The 23,178-nt window shown below is 41.9% G+C and overlaps 1 protein-coding gene across 1 annotated transcript in view; it reads left to right on the top strand.

Annotated features, from left to right (window-relative positions):
- The first annotated feature begins 1,261 nt into the window (after nt 1-1,261).
- LOC122559788 (uncharacterized) overlaps nt 1,262-23,178 on the top strand; it is a 50,116-nt gene continuing 28,199 nt past the window's right edge. The window contains exons 1-4 of the mRNA XM_043709864.2: nt 1,262-1,361; nt 12,612-12,944; nt 19,697-19,816; nt 19,902-19,926. Coding sequence (XP_043565799.2) covers nt 1,277-1,361; nt 12,612-12,944; nt 19,697-19,816; nt 19,902-19,926 — 563 coding nt within the window. The 5' untranslated portion in view covers nt 1,262-1,276. The remainder of the gene's footprint in view (nt 1,362-12,611; nt 12,945-19,696; nt 19,817-19,901; nt 19,927-23,178) is intronic.

Consider the following 23,178-nt stretch of genomic DNA (forward strand, 5'->3'; position numbering starts at 1 on the left):
ACTCTTAACTACCTTCTCCCCAGCCCCACTCCCTCTCAGCCTCATTCCTGATGAAGGGCTCCTGCCCGAAACATTAATTTTCCTGCTCCTCGATGCTGCCTGACCTGCTGTGATTTTACAGCACCACTCTAATTTTGACTCTAATCTCCAGCATCTGCAGTCCTCACTTTTGCCCTGTTTTAGATTTAACCTGATTCACCAGAAGAAGGCTGCACCTATTTGGAGCTCAAATGTATAAAAACGGACTCAGCTGGGACCATGAAGGTACAGTGTTCATATCAATTTAGATTCACCATACTGTATCCACTTATGAAGTCATATTTTAAAATAGGTATATCTTAACAAAGGCTATTAAGATCATGTCAAATCTAACTTGAAAGTCATCCCTCAATTGCATTCATGGCCTATAGAGGAGGCATTGGTTATTTAACGGGCAGATCATGAGTTAATATTGGTCAAATGATAGATTCGAGAGAATTAATGACGACATACAATTGGGTTTCATCAGCATTTATGTGGAAGCCGTTGCTGTGATGTTTATGATATTTAGGAATATTACATAGATGATGAAGGGTAGCTAGATCTTTTGCGGACTTAGCAAGAAGACAGGACATTGTTAAAAATGTTCTGAATACGTTCAGAGAGGTAGGAGTGAGACAGTAGTGATCTGGAACTGTACAGCAGTTGAGAGTGAAGGGTCAGAATGAGATGGCAGAAAGAAAACAGTGTTTGCCTTATTTATTATCCTAAATCTCATCTCCAAATCTCACCTGTACTTGAACCCATGACATCGTGACTTTTTAACAAAACTGCCACCACTGAGGCTGACACCAAATCCAGCAAAATCAAACCAATATAATTAACCAGGGGATTCTCATTTGTTTCACAGTAAATGGACAGTGCTGGTTGGATCAGAATGGTATTTGATTTTTAAAACAGTGTTATTTGGTTAGATCTTAGTGTCTGTACAAAAGAGACTTTAAAATACAAGATTTATTTTTATTGCTCATCTTTTCCTATTGCTTTGTTATTTTGATGCAACATATATGCTCTTTGTACTTGCCACAGCCCAGCTTTTTTTTTCCATTTACTATCAAACCCATTTACTTGCAGACTATCAAAACTTTTGTCTGAGTTGTAAGCAGGAAGCTTGTGGCTGGGACAACCAGCGTCTTTCCACCTGACTATATTAAAGTCATTAGTCAAACAGGATGCTGTTCAGAGAAATTGAAGCAACATATTTCAGTTCGTATAAAAGTTTCTAAACTTGCCAGATATGGACGTAAGAAGTGTCAGTCTTTGCAAAAGACTCTTGTTCATTATTCAACATATTCTCCTTTTGCCTCTTTTAACTACTGTAGGTAAGAAGGTTTTGATCTTTTAAAAGTTTTAAAACATATATGTCTTTTCTCATTAAGAAAAGAAAATGATACTTTAAAGAATTGACATCAGTTAGTAGGGATGTGTCTTGCCTTGCCAATGGCTCTGAGTTCAACCCAACTGATATACTGTGTCTGGATTTCCTAGTTAAAACTGAAGGTTGATGTACAACTGGCTGAAAGACAAATACAACAGGAGGCAGTTAGGTTAGTATTGTAGAGGCTGAAGAAATGTGTATATTAGATTGCCCTATTGGTGATAGCCTATCTTATATTATGATATAACAAATGGTGGAATTTGAATTCAATAATAATTTGGAAATAAGAGTTTAATGATAAACCATGAAAACTATTGTCAGAAAATACCATGTGGTTCACTGTGTCTTTAGAGAAGGAAATCTGCCATCCTAACCCAGGCTGGCTACATGTGACTCCAGACCCACAGCAATGTGATTGACTCTTAACTGTTGGCCTAGCCAGACACACATACATCCCATGAATGAATTAAAAAAAGAAGCTGCTCTTTCTGATTTCCATTTAAAAATAAGCAAATTATACACATATAGAAAAATCATTTAATCAGATGAAGCAAAAAGGAAACTGAGAATCTTGATAAAATTTGGAAGTGAGGAGGGAGAACTAAACTCATTACAAGTTTATGGACTAAAATGGGAAAGCATCTTTGGTGTCACTGGACAGATGAAGGAAGATGGAGGAAATCTAAGAGCCATAGTAGAATCGATATTTACAACATTCAGCCATTGTGGAGCAAAATTCAACAATGCAAGTAAAATACTGAGCTAGATTATAGCTTCAATTAGAGTGTGAATTTGAGACAGTAATGGTACAATTAAAACACAGAAAATGCTGAAGAAACCCAGTAGGTCTGGCAACATCTGCAGAGAATGAAACAGAGTTAACACTTTGAGTTGGATATGTCCAGGAGGTGTGTACAATGGATTGTCCTAGAAACAGTTCTGAAGAAGACTCATGTCAGCCTGAAAAGATTAACTCTGTTTCTCTCTCCACATATTCTGTCAGATCTGCCAAGTTTCTCTCGTATATATTTTCTAGTTGAGAGGAGAAGGATTTAAAAAGGACTTGAGGGGCAACTTTTGACACAGAGGGTGGTTAGTGTGTGAAATGAACTGCCAGAGGAAGTGGTGGATGCAGGTACAGTTACAACATTTAAAGGACATTTGGATAAGTAAATGAATAGGAAAAGTTTGGAGGGATGTGGGTCAAGTGCAAGCAGGTGGGGCAACATGATGTTAACTAGTTGGACCAAAGTGTCTGTTTCTATACTGTATGACTCTGACTCCATGTAAATCCACCTATTGGTCCCTAATTGGCCCTATATTTATTTTTAATCCACTTAGTATTTCTATGTCTATGCAGGATTTTGGAATTCCCTTTTCATGTTGGCTGCCTAAACGAGATCTAATGATTCACCATATTGAAAGGAGCAGGACAGGTTGAACATGCCATTAAAAAGGCATACCTATTCCCGAGACACAAAGCACAGAAGCAATGAAATCATGACAAATCTGGCTGCCAGTCTCTTTTCATATGCCATTTTTCTTTCTCCTATTTGTATTTTCATTTCCCCTTTGAACTGTCTACATTCAGCTAGGTCACAAATTTATTTTCTATCTTACATCTTTCATAAGCACACTTCTTCTGTTTCACAATTTATTCCTCCTCTGTCTACAGGAAGCTCTGGCTTTGTTTGCCCCATCTTTCCCTGGAAATTCTCACAATAAATTGAATTAAGATATTCTCATTATACATTTTTATTGAACATAATTTCAGGTTCGCTTACCATTTTGGATGTAATAAAAAATAGGAAAACGCAAAAACTCTGGAAATAATCAAGAGATAGTTATGAACTGAGACTGGAATACAACAAGCATTTTATTAACTGGCATCTGTGGAACCTTGAGTGTGCCGGTTGATCAAATATTCTGGATAATCAGGAGGTACATATAACCGCAGTAAATCCTGGCCAAGTGAAGCTTCGAGACATCAACATCCCTCAAAAATTCTATGTGCAAACATCAACACACATCTTAAAATCAATGTAAAAACATAAGAAAGCAATAGAAACGCAATGCAGGGGGTGTACACATCACTGTTATACTCCACTAACAGCATGCACACTCGCATATCGCGGTAGATCGTGGTATTTGAAGTATATCATTTTTGCCAATTTCTCAAGAATAATGTTTAATCAAGTTGATAAGGTGCCAGTTAAAACAAAGTTTGCCATACTAGCTTTCTGTGGTAAAGTGCATGACAGTCCAAATAGCCTTCATTTTTGTCTTTATCTTTATACTAATTGTGAAAAAGAAATAACGCAAAAGTTGAACAAAGAGAGATGCAAAGATTGGTTAAAATGTGATCACTTTCCTTTATATTTTAGACATACAAAAGATAAGGTAGATAGTAGTGTAATACAACATGCAATATTTCACATTTGCATTTATTAAAAGAACTTGTACATAAAACTGAAATAATTGTCCATGCTAAAATTAGAACAAATTGCCCCGAATGCCCCGATATCATATAGACAATATATTTCACAGAAACATGAAACAAAATCAAATAATTTTTGCTTAAAACCTCTTGAGGTTTAAAAAAGAATTGATCTTAGTCTTGAATGTATTCATTGATTGAATGTCTCCCTTGAGACATAATTCTAAACAGTCATAAACCTGTGAGTGAAGATCTCATCTTGGCCAAGCCCTTTTCTAAAACTATGACTTCTAATTCTACACTTTCTGGCCACAGGAAACAGACTTCACCAAGCTCTTTGAAAATTTTAAAATGTCTGAAGGCGATACCTTACATTCTCCTAAACTCCAGAGAATATACTCCCATTCTGCTCATTCGTTTTTTAACTCAAAACTTTGTTAAGTACTCTGTATATAGTTGCACCAAAGATGAATATAAGTGCATCAAGACTTTAGGACAGAATTTTCCCCTCTGAAAAGCAGCAGGGAATATACCAGTGAGGACAAATAATCAAGTAGTTAGGCACTGGGAAGATCCCTGTCTCCTTCCTGCAACCTCAGAAATTAATGCTGGGCAGTAAGGCCAATTAAGAACCACTTAAGGACCTCATCCTGCCTGGGATGCAGTTACTTCAGCGCCAGACAAGTTGAGAAAAGGTGTTACTACCCCAACAGTAAACCAGTTTGTGTTCTCTTTAACCTGCACTCATTTGTGCAGGACTGAGAAACTGGATCCAGGTGAGTGCTTGGCTTCTGAAAACAACCCCTTTGCTTACGTCCACCTTCCCTCCCTTCTCTCAGTTGAACCTGCCTCCCTACATTCACAAGTTCTTACATTGTTTTTCCTTTTGGGGTATAGTGTACAATTCTGAGATCTACATGATAGAAAGGGCGTGAGTGAATGCATTCAAGAGAATTTGGAAAATATTTACAAGTATAGTTTCAGGAATATGATACTTCAAGTATGGAAATATTGGATAAGTTGGAGAGGAGAAGGCTAGGGAGAAATTGTTTCCATTTTTAAAAAAAGTGAGACACATCATAATTTTAAAGTATTTTGGAAAGCAACCATAAGACCATAAGACCATAAGACATAGGAGTGGAAGTAAGGCCATTCGGCCCATCGAGTCCACTCCGCCATTCAATCATGGCTGATGCGCATTTCAGCTCCACTTACCAGCGTTCTCCCCGTAGCCCTTAATTCCTCTAGACAACAAGAATCTATCAATCTCGGCCTTGAAGACATTTAGCGTCCCGGCTTCCACTGCACTCAGTGGCAATGAATTCCACAGGCCCACCACTCTCTGGCTGAAGAAATGTCTCCGCATTTCTGTTCTGAAATGACCCCCTCTAATTCTAAGGCTGTGTCCACGGGTCCTAGTCTCCTCGTTTAACTGAAACAATTTCCTAGCATCCACCTTTTCCAAGCCATGTATTATTTTGTACGTCTCTATTAAGTCTTCCCTTAATCTTCTAAACTCCAACGAATACAATCCCAGTATCCTCAGCCGTTCCTTATATGTTAGACCTGTCATTCCAGGGATCATCGTGTGAATCTCCGCTGGACACGTTCCAGTGCCAGTATTTCCTTCCTGAGGTGTGGGGACCAAAACTGGACACAGTACTCCAAATGGGGCCTAACCAGAGCTTTATAAAGTCTTAGTAGTACATCTCTGCTTTTATATTCCAACCCTCTTGAGATAAGAGACAACATTGCATTCGCTTTCTTAATCACGGACTCAACCTGCATGTTTACCTTTAGAGAATCCTCGACTAGCACTCCCAGATCCCTTTGTGCTTTGGCTTTATTAATTTTCTCACCATTTAGAAAGTAGTCTATGCTTTTATTCTTTTTGCCAAAGTGCAAGACCTCACACTTGCTCACGTTAAATTCCATCAGCCATTTCCTGGACCACTCTCCCAACCTGTCTAGATCCTTCTGTATCCTCCCCACTTCCTCAGTACTACCTGCCTGTCCACCTAACTTCGTATCATCGGCAAACTTCGCTAGAATGCCCCCGGTTCCCTCATCCAAATCATTAATATATAATGCGAACAGCTGTGGCCCCAGCACCGAACCCTGCGGGACACCGCTCGTCACCGGCTGCCATTCTGAAAAAGAACCAAATGTGATGTGAAAAATAACTTTTCGTACAGTGAATAGTTAGGGTCTGGAATGCACTGCCTGCAAGTGTGGGTTTAATTAAGGCATTCAAGAGGACATTGATGGTTATTTAAATAGAAACGATGTGCAAGGGTTAGAGGAAAAAAGCAGGGGATTGGCACTAAGTTAAAGATCAGGAAGCCAGTCCTGACATGATATGCTGTATGGCTTCCTTCTACACTCTAACAATTCTGTGATTCACTGTGTAAGAACATGTAAAAACATATCAGCTTTGGTTGTTTTGCCATTTACCTTAAATCAGAGTCCTACCATTTATGAATTTTTCAGACTATTTCTTTATCTCCATTCTGTCTAGATTCTGTAAGCTTAAACATTCCTATCACATCTCCTCTCAATGAGGACAACACCAGCCTCTTCAATGTATCCAGATAATCCCTCACCTCTCGTGTATCTTTCTTACATAAAACTGTCACATTTTTCTGAAAGGTGAAGCCCAAAAGAGAATGCGACACTCTGGATGTGAATTAGTGTTTTATAAAGTTTCATTGTGTCTTCCTTGCAGCTATGGTATTTTTAACCAACCTATTCAGCCACATAACTGCTACAGTTGGGACTTAGAATAAAGAATGGTCCAGCACAGGAACAGGCCCTTTGGCACACTAAGGATGACACAGGATGCCTTTCTTAATAAACCATTCTTGACAAATTATATCACAGATGCATGTACTATTAGGATAACAACTAGTAACTGAACTAATAAGCAGAAAGGTAACAATACCTTCCCCAAAATATTTTAAGAAGAGATGTAGATTGATTTTTCATTGACAAGGGCAATCAAAGGGTATTGGGGGTAGACAGGGTAATCAATTTGAGGTTCACAATCGGATAAGTCAAATTTTACCAAATGGCAGAACAGATTCAAGGGGCATGTTACCTCTTCCTGCTTCTAATTTCTGTGTTTGTATATATTTAATCCTCTTATTTTCTTTAAGACTTAACTTAAATTTATCATCCACACCACATTTTCACACATCATTGATATAACGAACAGGAAGGGACCCAATACTGATCACTGTAGTACACTGCTGAATGCCAGCCTCCACTCAAAAAACTAGCCTTCTATCACCACCTCTATCTCCTAACACCAAGCCAGTTTTTTGAATCATCTTGTCAAATTTACCTAAATCTTATGTGCTTTCACTTTCTTTATCAATCTCCCAAGTGGGATCTTGTCAAAGGCTTTGCTGAAATCCAAATAAACTACTCTCATCTACATGCTGGATCACCTTCTCAAAAATTCAATCAAATTTTTTTTTGCTATGACCTCCTTCTGACAAAGCCATGCTGACTGACTCTGATCAAACCATGCCTCTCCAAGTGGGGATTAATTCACTCCTTCAGAACTTTTCCAATAATTTCCCTAGCACTGATATGAGATTGTGATTTCCTCATATCCTTCTTGAAAACTTGAACCACATTAGCTGTCTTCCAGCTCTCTGGCTTCTCCCCATGGCCAAATGGAATGCATCATTTAACGCATAGCTCCTGTAATTTCCTCTTTCACCTCCCACAGCAGCCTGAGATACAGCTCATCCAGACCTGGGGATTTGTTCAATTTTCAGCCTGCCAAACCCGTTAATACTTCCTCTCTCCCAGAACCAATCTGTTCAAGGATCTCACTGTTCCACTTCCCTTTATCCATTTTCTTCTGTGTGAAGACAGAACTGAAGCATTCATTTAACACCCTACCAATGTCTACAGATTGTCTCTAATGGGCCCTATTCTTTCCATGGTTATCCTCTTCCCCCAATACACTTATAAGATATATAATTTTACCTATCAGTGGTTTTTCAATGCCCCCCACCCCCCACTTAGCTCTGCTGATTTCTTTTTAAGTTCCCTCTAACATTTTCCATACTCACTAGGGCCTCCATTGAGTCGCTCTCTTTGCACCTGCTAAAAAACAATCTTCTCCTTCTTCTCCAGTTCTGAATATTTCTCGATATCCATGGTTCTCGGACTTTGAGTTTGTTGGTCTTACATGTCACCCTAAGCATGTTGGGTCTGTGCTTGTCCCATTTCTTATACTCGAAAGGGTTCAGAAAAGATTTACAAAGATGTTGCCAGAGTTAGAGAGTGTGAGCTATAGGGAGAGTCTGAATAGGCTGGGGCTGTTTTCCCTGGAGTGTTAGAGGCTGAGGAGTGAGCTTACAGAGGTTTATAAAATCACGATAGACATGGCTAAGGTAAATAGGCAAGATCTTTCCCTGGGGTGGGGAGTCCAGAACTAGAGAGCGTAGGTTTAGGGTGTGAGAGGAAAGATTTAAAAGGGACATTCATGTAGAGGGTGGTGCATATATGGAATGAGCTGCGAGAGGAAGTGGTGGAAGCTGGTACAATTACACCATTTAAAAGGCATCTGGATGAGTATATGAATAGGAAGGGGTTACTGGGATTTGGGCCAAGTGCTGGCAAATGGGATTAGATTAATTTAGGATATCTGGTCAGCATGGGTGAGTTGGATTGAAGGGTCTTTTTTCATGTTGTACATCTCTATGCTCTATGAATGCCCCCTGTAGATTTATACAGAGGGAGCTGTCCTCAGTTGACCTTGGTCAGATCCTGCCTTATTTTAATAAAAGCTGCTTTCCTCAATCCAGAACCCTTTCTTGCAGACCACCCTTCCTTTTTCCATAACTAACATCAGTCATTCTGTGTTGTGGTCATTATCATTAAAATGCTCCCCCATTGCCATGTTGACCATTTATCTAGTTTAATTCCCCAAAATTATGTCCAGCTTATACTGTCCCCTTGTTGGACCTTCTTCATGTTGACATAAAAAGCTTTCCAAATTATTTTCAAGAAATTTGACCCTCATTTACAAATGACTATTCCAAATGTTTCAGAAGTTGAAATCCCCTAATATAGTTTGCTTATTATCACACTCCTCAGTTCATTGAGTGCATATTTGCTCCTCTCTTGCCGCTGACTGTTCAGAAGCCTATAATACACTCCCAAAAGTGGTGACTACCCCCTTTTTATTCCTGAGCTCTACCCGCAAAACTTCATTTGAAGTCCCTTCTTCCTGCAGTAACTGACTCCTTAATAATATTACAACACCACCTCCTCTTTTCCACCCTCCCCGTCTTGCCTAAAGATCCATACCATGGAATATTGAGTTGCCAGTCCTGCCTCGCCCTCAGCTATGCCTCTGTGATGGCAACAATATCACAAATCCAGATGTCAATACTAATTAAAGTCTCACCTTACTCCTTTGAATTGTAACATGGCTGAATTCTCTCTCTGTCTCTCTCTCTCTCTCCTGGTTCCTTTGCTAGTTTTATGCAATAAACCTTTACTGTTTACTGACTTCTTTGTGTGGACATCTTTCGTCAAATGGTATCAGCAGTTAGGCCAATACCAGCAAGAAGGATTGGTGGCAGTAAGGCTTCTCAGTCATACCATTATTATGTGCCGGAAATTCGGGCACTTGCAAATATAATACTTTACAGTAAGGTTTATGTCTAGTCCTGAAAGTATTAGATCACAACTGTTGGTATTTATTTTGAGCAAAAGTAAGGACTAATGATTACAATGGCACTGAAGCATTAAGCAGAAAATATTAATCTGATCATGTACTGTGGCTCTGCATCAGTGAAGCTTTTGTAATTTGTGTTAATATGCTTCTAGCTATACCTTTTGGCAGTTATCTGCTTATACTAAAGCACCCTTTACTGTGGCTGAGCTGTGGTTTGTCTGGACACATGTAGCCTGACAAGTATGGCTCAAGTAATTTGCAACTTCTGTGGTTAAATGCATGTTCCAGTCACTGTATTTTTCTCTGTCTAGCACACTCCAGCTAACTTAATCAACCCCTGAGCTGCTAAGCAGACATCACTGGGGACAGCATTCTTCTACACTCATTCCTCTCTTGCCAAGTTAAAAATCACACAACACCACGTTATCGTCCAACAGGTTTATTCGGAAGCACTAGCTTTCAGAGCACTGCTCCTTCCAACACCGGCATCTCCAAATCACGATTCCCCTCTTGCAGTTCTCCTCATCACATTTTGCTCATTTTCTTCCATCGTCTTTTCTTTTCCTATCATTTTCTCCATTCTGTTTTTCCTTTGACCACTTGAATATTACATTTCATGTTTAAATTGTTTATTCATTAGCACAAAATTTTCTGCTGAAAACTTCATAGTATTCTTTATTTGTACTAATCATTGTACTTTACCATCTGCAAATTAAAAAAATCATGTGGCAAGTTCTACATCTTGGCCATTTAAAACTACAGATCAGAAAAGGTCTTCTCATGATACATTCTTGCAACTGGCAAGGAACACATTCTTCTCCACTTATTCATGGGGCATCCATTGGTGGTAAAGACAACATTTCATATGCATTCATAGTTGCCTTTTAGAAATTAATGGCATCTTCCATGGTTACATCTGCTCATTGTTGTCATTAGGGAGGAAGCATACAGTATTAACTGGTATACTTCAGGCCTTCTGCAATAGTTGGGTACTGTGGAGGTTGAGTTACGTTGACACCCACAAAATGATGTTTATGTGTAACATAAGTTTCCTTTAATATTTTCATTACATTGGCTCTCAGGAGCTGTCTATGATAATTTGTTTCCTTTGTTAATTTTAAAATATTAGAAGCTAGTGTAAGCTCCCTTTTCGACAACTGAATGGTTTGCTATTTCGGAAAGCAGGTAAGAGATAATCAGATTGCTCTGGGTCTATTGGCAGACTTGCTAAGGACAATACACTTCCTTCTCTTAAAGGACATTAATGAAACAACTGTATTTTTACAAAAATATGACAGTTACATGATAATTGTTATTGATAATAGCCATTTTTTCCTAAATTTTGACAAATAATAAACTAAATTCAAATTTTCAGCTGCCCTTTGTGAGATCCAAACTTATGTCTCCAGTTCATTAGTTCGGGCTCAGAGTGAGTTGTCCACCAAGATACTACTCATCCTTGAATCCTCTCTGACCATAATCTTTCTATTGTCCTCATTCCTCACACACTTTGGATTGCCTCCCAACCAATAGTGAATATCTTTCTGACCATCTTTGCTGCATCTTTCATTCTTAAGGTAGTGAGAACAAGACCAACCATGGCCTGGTTGCTCAGTAGTTAGCACTGCTGCCTCACAGTGCCTGGGATCCAGGTTTGATTCTACCCTCGGGGAACTGTCTGTATGCTGTGCACGTTCTCCTGTGTCTGTGTCAATTTCCTTTGGGTGCTCTGGTTTCCTCTCACAGTCCAAATATGTGTAGATTAGGTAAATTAACCATGGTAAATGCAGGATAGAGTGGATCTGTCTGGGATGCTGTTTGGAGGGTCAGGGACTCAATGGGCCGAATGGCCTGCTTTTTCACTGTAGGGATTCTATGATTCTACATTATCTGCAGGAACTCCATCTCTGCTGCCTAAGTTCCCCTGACTGATTGCCACACTTGCCATTTCAAGCACTTTTGCTGGCTTCTCAATTATGCAGAAGTATCCTCACACATTATTTCACTCACTTTCCAAATAGTAGTTTCTTAGACAGAACATTGCCCAATGAAAGTAGGACTTAAAGTGTAGAACTATACACTAGGGGCGGCATGGTGGCTAACTGCCTCACAGCAACAGGGGCTTAGGTTCGATTCCAGCCTCAGGCAACTGTCTGTGTGGAGTTTGCATATTCTCCCCGTTTCTGCGTGGGTTCTTCTGGGTGCTCTGGTTTCCTCCCACAATTATAAAGATGTGAGGTTAGGTGAATTGGCCTCGCTAAATTGTCCATAATGTTCAGGGATGTGTAGGCTAGGTGCATTAGTTAGGGGAAATGGGTTTGGGTGGGTTACTCTTCGGAGGGTCAGTTGGACCAAAGGGTTTGTTTTCACACTGTAAGGATTCTAATTCTAAATATACCAATGCAGTGTTTTTTAAAAATATGGTCACTGTTGTAAGATAGAAAATGCAACAGCCATCTTTTTAGTTGTAGGATCTTGCTGTGTGAAATGACAGTAATGACCAGATAATCTTCTTTTGTGATGTTGTTAAAGGATAAAGTCAAGTGTAAGGTGTAATGCTTGGCCTTTTCAAAATAACATCATGAGATCTTTCTTTAAACCAAAGGAGAATGTCAGTTTCATTGGCATTTTTTTCTATAGTGTGTATAATGCAGTGTAGAGTATTATATATGAGGTGAAAATACTGTAGTAAAACAAGTGTTCTATTTTTGAATACATATATTCTCTAATGTTTTCGAGAGAGATAACACTGATCAGTTCCTTATCAGGTCACTCGGTGAATACAAATATCGGCACCAGTGTTGAAGCAGAGGTGGGAGGATGTATTTAATCAGGAGTGTACAGGTAGGGATCACCGTCTTGCTTCCTTCAGTTTAACTCCAGGACATAAAGCCTTGTGGACAAGGGCAAATAAATCTCACTTCAGGTTCTTATCCTACCAGAACTGGCATTCAAGCAGTAGTGGGCAGGGGAAAACCTGAAAGCCGAACCAGCCAGCAGGCAAGACCCTTATTGCTAGAATTAAATTCCGTATATTGTCTGTTTTTTCTTCACAGATGGAATGGAAGATCTAACTATTAGACAGATGCCCAAAGCAATCAATATTTCAGAAGGAGATACTGCCACACTGAAGTGTTCATGGACTATTAACCAGAGTGAGAGTATTAGAGTGGATTGGCTACAGAACAATGACATTATTTTCACGAAACCTGCCAAAGGACAATATAAATCTGATAGAAGGGAGTACATTGTCAAAGAAAACTTCTCAATGCTGATCATTTCTAAAGCTGTTCTAAATGACTCGGGATTGTACCACTGCAAAGTATTTGTGGAGATACCAGCACCAATCCGTCGAGCTAGTGGAGAAGGAACGTTGCTAATAGTGTTTGGTAAGTTAGATTCATAACACCTTCAGGTCCATTCCAATATCTTACATTTAAACAGAATGAGCAAGGGGTCTACCTGCATATCTCCCAACAAGTAAGTCTTGATTGCCATCCTCAGTTCCAATGCAAAGCTGATTCCAATTGGTTGAAGATTGTGATCTAGTAAAGTCAGAATATGCTGGACTGTAGATACATATTATTAATTAAGCTTTTTTTAAGAAATCTGCCTTGGTTTTAATATCTTATTTATCCTTTGGTTGTGTTGACCTATGTTCAAAAATTCTCTGAACTAGTCATCTAGAATCCCAGGCTACTGTTCTAGAGACATGGATTCAAATCACATTGACAGCTGGTGAATTTGAATTCAGCAAAGATCTGAATTGAATGGTAACTATGTAACCATTGTTGATTGTTGCAACAATTGGGAGGTCAGCCACATTCTGGCCTGCATTGACAGCAATTGGTCGTTACCGTGGCTGAAAAATGTGTTGCTGGAAAAGCGCAGCAGGTCAGGCAGCATCCTAGGAGCAGGAGAATTGACATTTTGGGCATCAGCCCTTCTTCAGGAATGAGGAACGTGTGCCAAGCCAGCTAAGATAAAAGGTAGGGAGGAGGGACTTGGGGGAGGGGCGTTGGGAATGCGATAGGTGGAAGGAGGTTAAGGTGAGGGTGATAGGGCGGAGAGGGGGTGGGGGCGGAGTGGTCGGGAAGAAGATTGCAGGTCAAGAAGGTGGTGCTGAGTCCAAGGGTTGGGACTGAGATAAGGGTTGGGGAGAGGAAATGAGGAAGCTGGAGAAATCTGCATTCATCCCTTGTGGTTGGAAGGTTCCTAGGCGGAAGATGAGGTGCTATACCTCCAGGCGTCGTGTTGCTATGGTCTGGCAATGGAGGAGGCCAAGGACCTGCATGTCCTTGGCAGAGTGGGAGGGGGAGTTAAAGTGTTCAGCCACAGGGCGGTTGGGTTGTTTGGTCCGGGTGTCCCAGAGGTGTTCTCTGAGATGTTCTGCAAGCAGGCGGCCTGTCTCCCCAATGTAGAGGAGGCCACATCGGGTGCAGTAAATGATGTGTGTGGAGGTGCATGTGAATTTGTGACGGATATGGAAGGATCCCTTGGGGCCTGGGAGGGAGGTGAGGGGGGAGGTCTAGGCGCAAGTTTTGCATTTCTTGCGGTTGCAGGGGAAGGTGCCGGGAGTGAAGGTTGGGTTGGTGGGGGTGTGGATCTGACGAGGGAGTCGCGGAGGGAGTGGTCTTTCCGGAACGCTGATAGGGGAGGGGAGAGAAATATATCCTTGATGGTGGGGTCTGTTTGGATGTGGCGGAAATGACAAAGGATGATACGATGTATCTGGAGGTTGGTGGGGTGGTAGGTGAGGACCAATGGGGTTCTGTCCTGGTGGCGATTGGAGGGGTTCCAGGGCGGAGGAGCGGGAAGTGGAGGAGATGCGGTGGAGAGCATTGTCAACCACGTCTGAGAGGAAATTGTGGTCTTTGGAGAAGGAGGCCATCTGGGTTGTTCGATATTGGAATTGGTCCTCCTGGGTGCAGATCTGGCGGAGGTGAAGGAATTGGGAATATGGGATGGCGTTTTTACAGGGGGCAGGGTGGGAGGAGGTGTAATCTAGGTAGCTGTGGGAGTCAGTCGGTTTATAGTAAATGTCCATGTTGAGTCGGTCGCCCGAGATAGAAATGGAGAGGAGAAAGTGAGGTCTGCAGATGCTGGAGATCAAAGTTGAAACTTTATTGCTGGAACAGCACAGCAGGTCAGGCAGCATCCAGGGAACAGGAAATTCGACGTTTCGGGCACAGGCCCTTCTTCAGGAATCATTCCTGAAGAAGGGCCTGTGCCCGAAACGTCGAATCTCCTGTTCCCTGGATGCTGCCTGACCTGCTGTGCTGTTCCAGCAATAAAGTTTCAACATAGAAATGGAGAGGTCTAGGAAGGGGAGGGAGGAGTCTGAGACGGTCGGGGTAAATTTGAGGTCAGGGTGGAAGGTGTTAGTAAAGTGGATGAACTGTTCAACCTCCTCGTGGGAGCACGAGGTAGCGCCAATACAGTCATCGATTTAGCGGAAGAAAAGGTGGGGGGTGGTGCCAATGTAGCTGCGGAAGATGGACTGTTCCACATATCCGACGAAGAGGCAAGCATAGCTGGGGCCCATGCGGGTGCCCATGGCTACTTCCTTTGGTTTGGACGTTACTATGGCTGCCACCCATAAGTGACTTCAGAAAAATGAGAAGATTTTCCTTTTCAAAAATGCCTTGGGCAATTGTAAAACTTGGGTACAAGATAGATTAATCAAATTTAATTGGTGCTGAAAGGTTTTTATTGATATTTTCACTTTTTATTGTGTCAAATAAAACTGTGGTGTGCTGGCAGCCCTGATCCTATCAGGATGCAGCTACCCAGCTTCAGAAAGTTTCAATTGACTGCCTACCCTTTTGAACATTCCTGTTCCCACTGAGGGTTGGTATCTAGCGACCTCTGCTGCTGAACATTGGTTTAACACAGATTCTGACTATGGTGACTTTGACGTTTACTTAGCCAGCTAATCCTCATTGACAAAAATCATAAGTAACAAATTACTGCTGGAGGGTGGATAGTTTTCTTTGATCGCTTGCTTTAAATCTACTTGAATATTTTCAGATGGTTTTCTTTCATGCAGATTTGATAAATGTAATCATTTGGAAGCGAATTCAGCTTCCATTATACCACCCACATTTTAGTAAAATTAAAGTGCAAGATTTCTGAATTCAGTTGGAAAGATACTGATTCTGAAGACTAGGTAATGAACCATCAACTTTCATTAATGCATGTCTTACTACAAATAGTAGAATATTCTTAAATACCTATTCATTCCACCTCCATCAACAGCTTGCACGATCTACAGAATGTACTGCAGCAACTTGCACACTCCCAAACCTACAAGCTGGTAGGACAAAAACTTTAGATGCATAGAAATGCCATCACCTCCGGTTTTCATGCTATCCTGACTTGGAAGTCTGTCATTGTCCTTTCATCACTGTAAACTCAAAGCTCTGGAACTCCCTATCTAACATGAATGTGGTAGAGACTCCATCACAAACACTGCAACAATGATCTCTTCACTCAGGTTTCTGCCCCTGTCACAGTACCAAAACAGCTCTCATAAAAATCAGAAATGATGTCTTACATGACTGTGACAAAGATAAGCCATCTCTTCCCGATCTGTCTTCAATCCTTGACACGGATTAACACATCATTCACCTACAGCATACTCCATTGTTATTCCACTGGGTAAAGTTAAAAATAACACAACACCAGGTTATAGTGCAACAGGTTTATTTGGAAGTAGTAGCTTTCAAAGCATTGCTTCTTCATCAGGTGGTTGTGGAGCAGGACCAGAAGACACAGAATTTATAGCAAAAGTTACAGTGTTATGCGGCCGCATGAAAGTACAATGAAAAGCCTTGCTTGGAGTAGGACAGGCACGGACATATAGTTTATAGGGTGAAAAAAACATGGTCGGATTGTGGCATTACAGTTTACACCACACAGGAGGTGCATGAGGCAAGAACAATATTATCAGGATCAACATAATTTGAATCCATTCATATGTCTAATAATGGCAGGGAAGAAGCTGTTCTTGATCCTGCTAGTGGATATATTCAAGCATTTGTGTCTTCTGCCTGACTGAAGAGGTTGTGGGAGAGCATAATCGGGGAGGTGATAGATAGTGTTAGTAGCCTTTCCACAGCAACAGAGGTGTAAATAGAGTCCATAGATGGGAGGTTGGCTTCCATGATGACCTTCTGTAGTTTCTTACAGTCCTGGGCAGACAGTATGCTTTCAATGGTGAAGGTGAAAATTTCTATGGTAAAAATTGGTGAAGGTCCTTGACAACATGCCAAATTTCCTGAGCCGTCTGAGGAAGAAGAGGTGTCGTTGTGCCTTCTTGACTGTCACATCTACATGGGAAGTCCAGGACAGATTGTTGGTTATCATCACTGCTAAGAACTTGAGGCTCTCAACCCTGTCAACCTCTGCTCCGTTGATGCTGATGGGGGCATGTTCTCCTCCTTTCTTTCTGAAGTCAAAGATCAGTTCTTTGGTTTTGCTGACATTGAGAGAGAAGTTGCACTGCATCACCAAGCCCTCTATCTCCTTTCTGCACTCTGACTCATTGTTGTTTGATATCCATCCTACCAAGCTAGTGTCATCAATGGAGAACACATTCCTGGAGGGCTTTAGTGATGAGTGTTCTCATGGAGGAGGTGCATTTGCCTGTCTTCACTGATTGTGGTCTATGGGTCCGGAAGCTGAGGATCCAGTTGCTGAGGATGGAGCCAGGCCTAAGTCTCGGAGTTTAGAGATCAGTCTGGAGGGGCTAATGGTGTGGAAGGCAGAGCTGCAGTTGATGAACAAAAGTCTGATGGAGGTGTCCTTGTTGTCCAGATGTTCCAGCCATGAGTGCAGGACTAGGGAAATGGCATCCGCTGTGGACCTATTATGTCAGTAGGCAAATTACAAGGGATTGAGGCAAGCTGGGAGACTAAAGTTGAAGTGGGCCATGACCAGCTTCTTGAAGTACTTCATAATTATGGAGTACAGACCCACTGGTATTAGTCATTAAGGCACATTGCATGTGCTTTCTTAGATACTGGGACGATAGTGGTCTTCTTGAAATGGGCACTTTGTGTAGTAGGAGGGAGAGGTTGAAGATGTCAGTGAATACCTCTGCCAGATGGTCCGCCCAGAATCCAAGTACATGGCCAGGGATTCCATCCAGGCCTGTTACCTTCCTTGCAGATTCCCAGGAAGTCTGCAGCAGTAATGTTACCCTTCCTCAGAAGGCTAGTTGTGTTCTAGAGCAAGTTATGAGGAAGAGTCACTTGACCCAAAATGTTAACTCTGCTTTCTCTCCACAGTTGCTGCCAGTTCTACTGAGCTTTTCCAGCAATTTCTATTTTAGTTACTAAAACCTCCTATTGATTATATTGCATGACTTTGCCCAGTTTCAGCTAATCTATTACTAAACTTCTCACTAACTAATGCCCCAGTTGCTTTGAGAATTGACTATTCTAATGAACTCCTAGCTAGTCTCCCATATTCTGTAAAACTCTGCTGCCCATGTCAAAACTTGCAGCAAATCCCATTTACCTATCATACCAGTGCTCACTGACCTACATTGCCTCCTGGTTAAGCAAAATCTTGATTTTAAAATTCTCAACTTCTTTTTCAAAACTCATCATGGCCTTACCCCTCCCTTTTTTTGTAATGTACTCCCACAACCCTTCAAGACATTTGTGCTCATTTAAGCCCAGTGATAACTGCTCCATCATTGGTGGCTGTGCTTTTATGCCTTGGTTGCAAGCTCTGGAATATATTCTCAATTCTCTGGGATACTTGCCTTCCTCACCACTATCCCCTGACTTTCCTCTTTAAAGACACATCTTAAAATGTACCTCATTGACTACATTTCAGTCCAGATGGTCCAAATCTTCTGATCTTCGTCAGAATCTCTACTTTTGAACCCCAAAAAAATTGCATGGTTACTTACCAGGGATTCTTTGAGGCCATTTACTGATGGGAGATTCTGCAGAATTCAGGAATCCTTGCTGAGAATCTCTGTAGAAGCTGCACCCACCTTTTACAGCATAAATTGCTCAATTCCAGAAACCGAACATTTTAAATGTTCCACAGCCTCTTTGACAAGCTATGAAGAGAAGATAAGTGCGAAAGGTAAGTGGGTGAAAGGGTAGGGTGACAGGTAGGAGAGAAAGACAGGTGGGTTAGTGAGGAGGTAGGGTGGCTGGTTTGTAAGAAAAGGTGGGTAGGATGTGTTGCAGGGCTCACTCAGGTTGGAATAGGGAGGATAGTCAGATGACGACAAGGTAGTCAAGTCAGGTGATGCAGGAGACTGGATTAGATTTAATTGAAGTGATTGTGTGCTACAGCAAGTTATATTGAAGGGTTAGAAGGTTGATTGGGGCAGATTAGGCAAGTGGTGAATTTCAGGCCAGGGATATAGTTGAGGATCTAGAGGCTTTATTTGGTTGAGTTTGAGAGGTAGTCGAGTGGTGGAGGTGTAAAAAGAGAGTCGAGGGTAGTCAAGTGATGGAGTTTATTCAGGAGTCAGGTTACTAGGGAGTTAGTCAGGTTGAGTCCGAAGAGTATTTGGGGGTCAAGGAGATTGTTTGGGAGGGAGGGGAGAGAGTCAGAGGGTTGTGGGTTGAGTTGGAGGCTCAGGTGTTGAGGGGAGTCTGAGGTCAGGCAGGGCGTCATGTGTGTCAGTCTGCCCAGGATGTACTACTGTTTGTTTTTTAATCTGTCTAATATTTCCTGCTAACTATCCAGGATAATGAGTTGGAATCCTCTGAAGTCTATGACTCTAATGCAGAGTTGAAGAATTTTTCAGAGATTTTTGGTGAAGGGTAATTTTCCATCAGAAATGAAAACTTCTTAGGTAATTCCTATGCAGTCATAGGAGGGACTTGCAAGTGGTTCTGATGTGTGTCTTGTGGGGTATGTCTGATTTCTGACAATCTGAAGACCTGGACCAGTATCTCCTTGTATATCTCTGTAATAATTTAGTTTTTAACGTTATGACCTGATGAGAAAGATGCTACGTAGATACAACTTTGTTCTTGTTCAAGAAGGGCCAACACCATATTATCAAAAGGAACCAATGACTTTTAACAGACAGTGTTGTTCGTGAAGCTCATATCCCAAGAATGAATAAAGTTCTCTAACAAAATGTGTATTGTTTTTAATGTAGCATCCCAAGTTAAGAACTATCTGATTATTTGGCTTCTGACATCAATCAGTCCCATAATGCTGATAGTGATTGTAGTTGCATGCTGCTGCTTCAGAAAGGTGAAGAACAGAAGACAGAATGGTAAGGTTTGCAAAATTCACACTCTTTTCTTTCCCAGAAGAAGACATATCAAAAATGTACTAACATTATTTTCTTGTTTATTTAGGAAACCTATCTAATTTAAGGAGGAGGTAAGTATGAATCAATTTCAATACAATCTATTTTTGGGGAATAGCAAGGAGAGAGGGAGAGAGGAGCGGGGACTGCCAGGAGGTAAGTTTCCCACTTGAAAGGGACTTAACTTGAGAGTCAGGCCTTTTCATTTCGCAGGAGGAGCGATGACCAAGGGGCTGCTGGGAAAATAAATGCAGAATGTGGGAGGTAGTGCTACTGCTGAGTTCATCTGTGGGAAGTGCACCCAACTCCAGCTCCTCAAAAACTGCGTTAGGGAACTGGATGAACTTCGGATCATTCGGGAGGCGGAGGGGGTTATTGAGAGGAATTACAGGGAGGGAGTCACACCTCAGGTACAAGAAAAAGGCAGATGGGTTACAGTCAGGGGACAGAAAGGGAACCGGCAGACAGTGCAGGGATCTCCTGTGGCTGTTCCCCTTAATAACAAGTATACTGTTTTGGAACTGTTAGGGGGTTCACTTACCTGGGGAAAGCAGTGGGGTACAGGGCTCTGGCATGGAGTCAGTCCCTGTTGCTCAGAAGGGAAGAGGGAAGAGGAGCAGAGCATTAGTCATTGGGGACTCCATAGTTAGGGGGACAGATAGGAGGTTCTGTGGGAACCAAGAGACGGTGGTGTGTTGCCTCCCAAGTGCCAGAGTGCGTGATGTCTCAGATCGTGTTTTCAGGATCCTTGAGGGGAAGGGGGAGCAGTCTCAAGTCATGGTCCACAAAGGCACAAATGACATAGGTAAGAAAAGGGATGGGGATTTAAGGCATAAATTCAGGGAACTAGGGTGGAAGCTTAGAACTAGAACAAACAGAGGTATTATCTCTGGTTTGTTACCTGTGCTAGCAAGACAAGGAAGAAGGAGAGAGAGGAGTTGAACATGTGACTACAGGGATGGTGCAGGAGGGTGGGTTTCGGATATTTGGATAATTGGGACTTATTCTGAGGTAGATGGAACCTCTACAAGTAGGATGGTCTACACCTGAACCAAAGGGGTACCAATATCCTGGGGTGGATATTTGCTAATACTCTTCAAGAGGGTTTAAACTAATTCAACAAGAGGATGGGAACCTAAAATGTAGTTCCAGTGTCCAGAAGGTTGAGAGTAGTGAGGTCAGAAATATTGTTTCAAGGTCGCAAGAATGCACCGGCAAGCAGAAATGTGGTTTTAAAGTGTGTCTATTTCAATGCCAGGAGCATCCTAATAAGGTGTATGAACTTACAACATGGGTTGGTACCTGGTACTTCGATGTTGTGGCCATTTTGGAGATGTCGATAGAGCAGGGACAGAAATGGTTATTGCAGGTTACGGGATTTAGATGTTTCAGTAAGAACAGAGAAGATGGTAAAAGAGGGGGAGATATGGCATTGTTAGTCAAGGACAGTATTATGGTGGCAGAAAGCATATTTGAGGATCCATCTACTGAGGTAGTATGGGCAGAGGTTAGAAACAGGGAAGGAGAAGTCACCCTGTTGGGAGTTTGCTATAGGTCTCTGAATTGTTCCAGAGATGTTGCAGAAAGGATAGCAGAGATGACTCTGGATAGGAGCAAGAGTAACAGGGCAGTTGTTACAGGGGACTTTAACTTTCCAAATATTGACTGGAAAAACTATCATTCGAGTACTTTAGATGGGTCAGTTTTTGTCCAATGTGTGCAGGAGGATTTCCTGATACAGTATGAGACAGGCCAACAAAGGGGTGAGTTCACATTGGATTTGGTCTTGGGTAGTGAACTTCACCGGGTGTTAGATTTGGAGATAGGTGAGCACTTTGGGGATAGTGACCACAATTCGGCTATGTTCACTTTAGCAATGGAAAGGGATAGGTGTATACTGCAGGGAAAGTTATAGATTAGATTAGATTAGATTAGATTAGATTACTTATAGTGTGGAAACAGGCCCTTTGGCCCAACAAGTCCACACCGACCCTCCAAAGAGCAACTCACCCAAACCTATTCCCCTACATTTACCCCTTCACCTAACACTGCAGACAATTTAGCATGGCCAATTCACCTAATCTGCACATTGTTGAGGGAAAGGCAATTATGATGTGATTAGGCAAGATTTAGGATGCATAGGATGGGGAAGGAAACTGCAGGGGATGGGCACAATTGAAATGTGGAGCTTATTCAAGGAACACTTATGGGCGGCATGGTGGCACAGTAGTTAGCACTGCTGCCTCACGGCGCCAGAGACTTGGGTTCAATTCCCGCCTCAGGCGACTTTCTGTGTGGAGTTTGTACATTCTCCCCGCATCTGCGTGGGTTTCCTCCGGGTGCTCTGGTTTCCTCCCACAATCCAAAAATGTGCAGGTTAGGCGAATTTGCCATGCTAAATTTATGGGCGGCACGGTGGCACAGTGGTTAGCACTGCTGCCTCACAGCGCCAGAGATCCGGGTTCAATTCCCGACTCAGGCGACTGACTGTGTGGAGTTTGCACATTCTCCCCGTGTCTGCGTGGGTTTCCTCCGGGTGCTCCGGTTTCCTCCCACAGTCCAAAGATGTGCAGGTCAGGTGAATTGGCCCTGCCAAATTGCCCGTAGTGTTAGGTAAGGGGTAAATGTAGGGGTATGGGTGGGTTGCGCTTCGGCGGGGCGGTGTAGACTTGCTGGGCCGAAGGGCCTGTTTCCACACTGTAACTAATCTAATCTAATCTTAAATTACCCGTAGTCTTAGGGGTAAATGTAGGGGAATGGGTCTGGGTGACTTGGCGGGTCGGTGTGGACTTGTTGGGCCGAAGGGCCTGTTTCCACACTGTAAGTAATCTAATCTAAAAACATCTCCTGCGTGTCCTTGATAAGAATGCACCTGTCAGGCAGGGAGGAAATGGTTGAGTGAGGGAACTGTGGTTTACTAAAGAAGTTGAATCTCTTGTCAAGAGGAAAAAGAAGGCTTATGTTTGGATGAGTCATGAAGGCTTAGTTAGGGCGCTTGTGAGTTGCAAGTTAGCCAGGAAGGACCTAAAGACAGAACTAAGAAGAGCCAGGAGGGGACACGAGAAGTTGTTGGCAGATAGGATCAAGGAAAACCCTAAAGGTTTCTATAGGTGTATCTGAAATAAAAGAATGATTAGAGTAAGATTAGGGCCAATCAAAGAAAGTAGTGGGAAGTTGTGCATGGAATCCGAGGAGGCAGGAGAAATGCTTTCGAATATTTTTCGTCAGTAGAATATTTACTGCGGCTAATATTTTATGTATTGTATTTTTCACATTCAGTTGATGATCCAGACATTAGATTAGATTAGATTCCCTAGTGTGGAAAC

This window comes from Chiloscyllium plagiosum, unplaced genomic scaffold, assembly GCF_037043375.1.
Source record: "Chiloscyllium plagiosum isolate Xiang-an unplaced genomic scaffold, Cpla_swu_hap1 HiC_scaffold_1, whole genome shotgun sequence".
NCBI classification, from domain to species: domain Eukaryota; kingdom Metazoa; phylum Chordata; class Chondrichthyes; order Orectolobiformes; family Hemiscylliidae; genus Chiloscyllium; species Chiloscyllium plagiosum.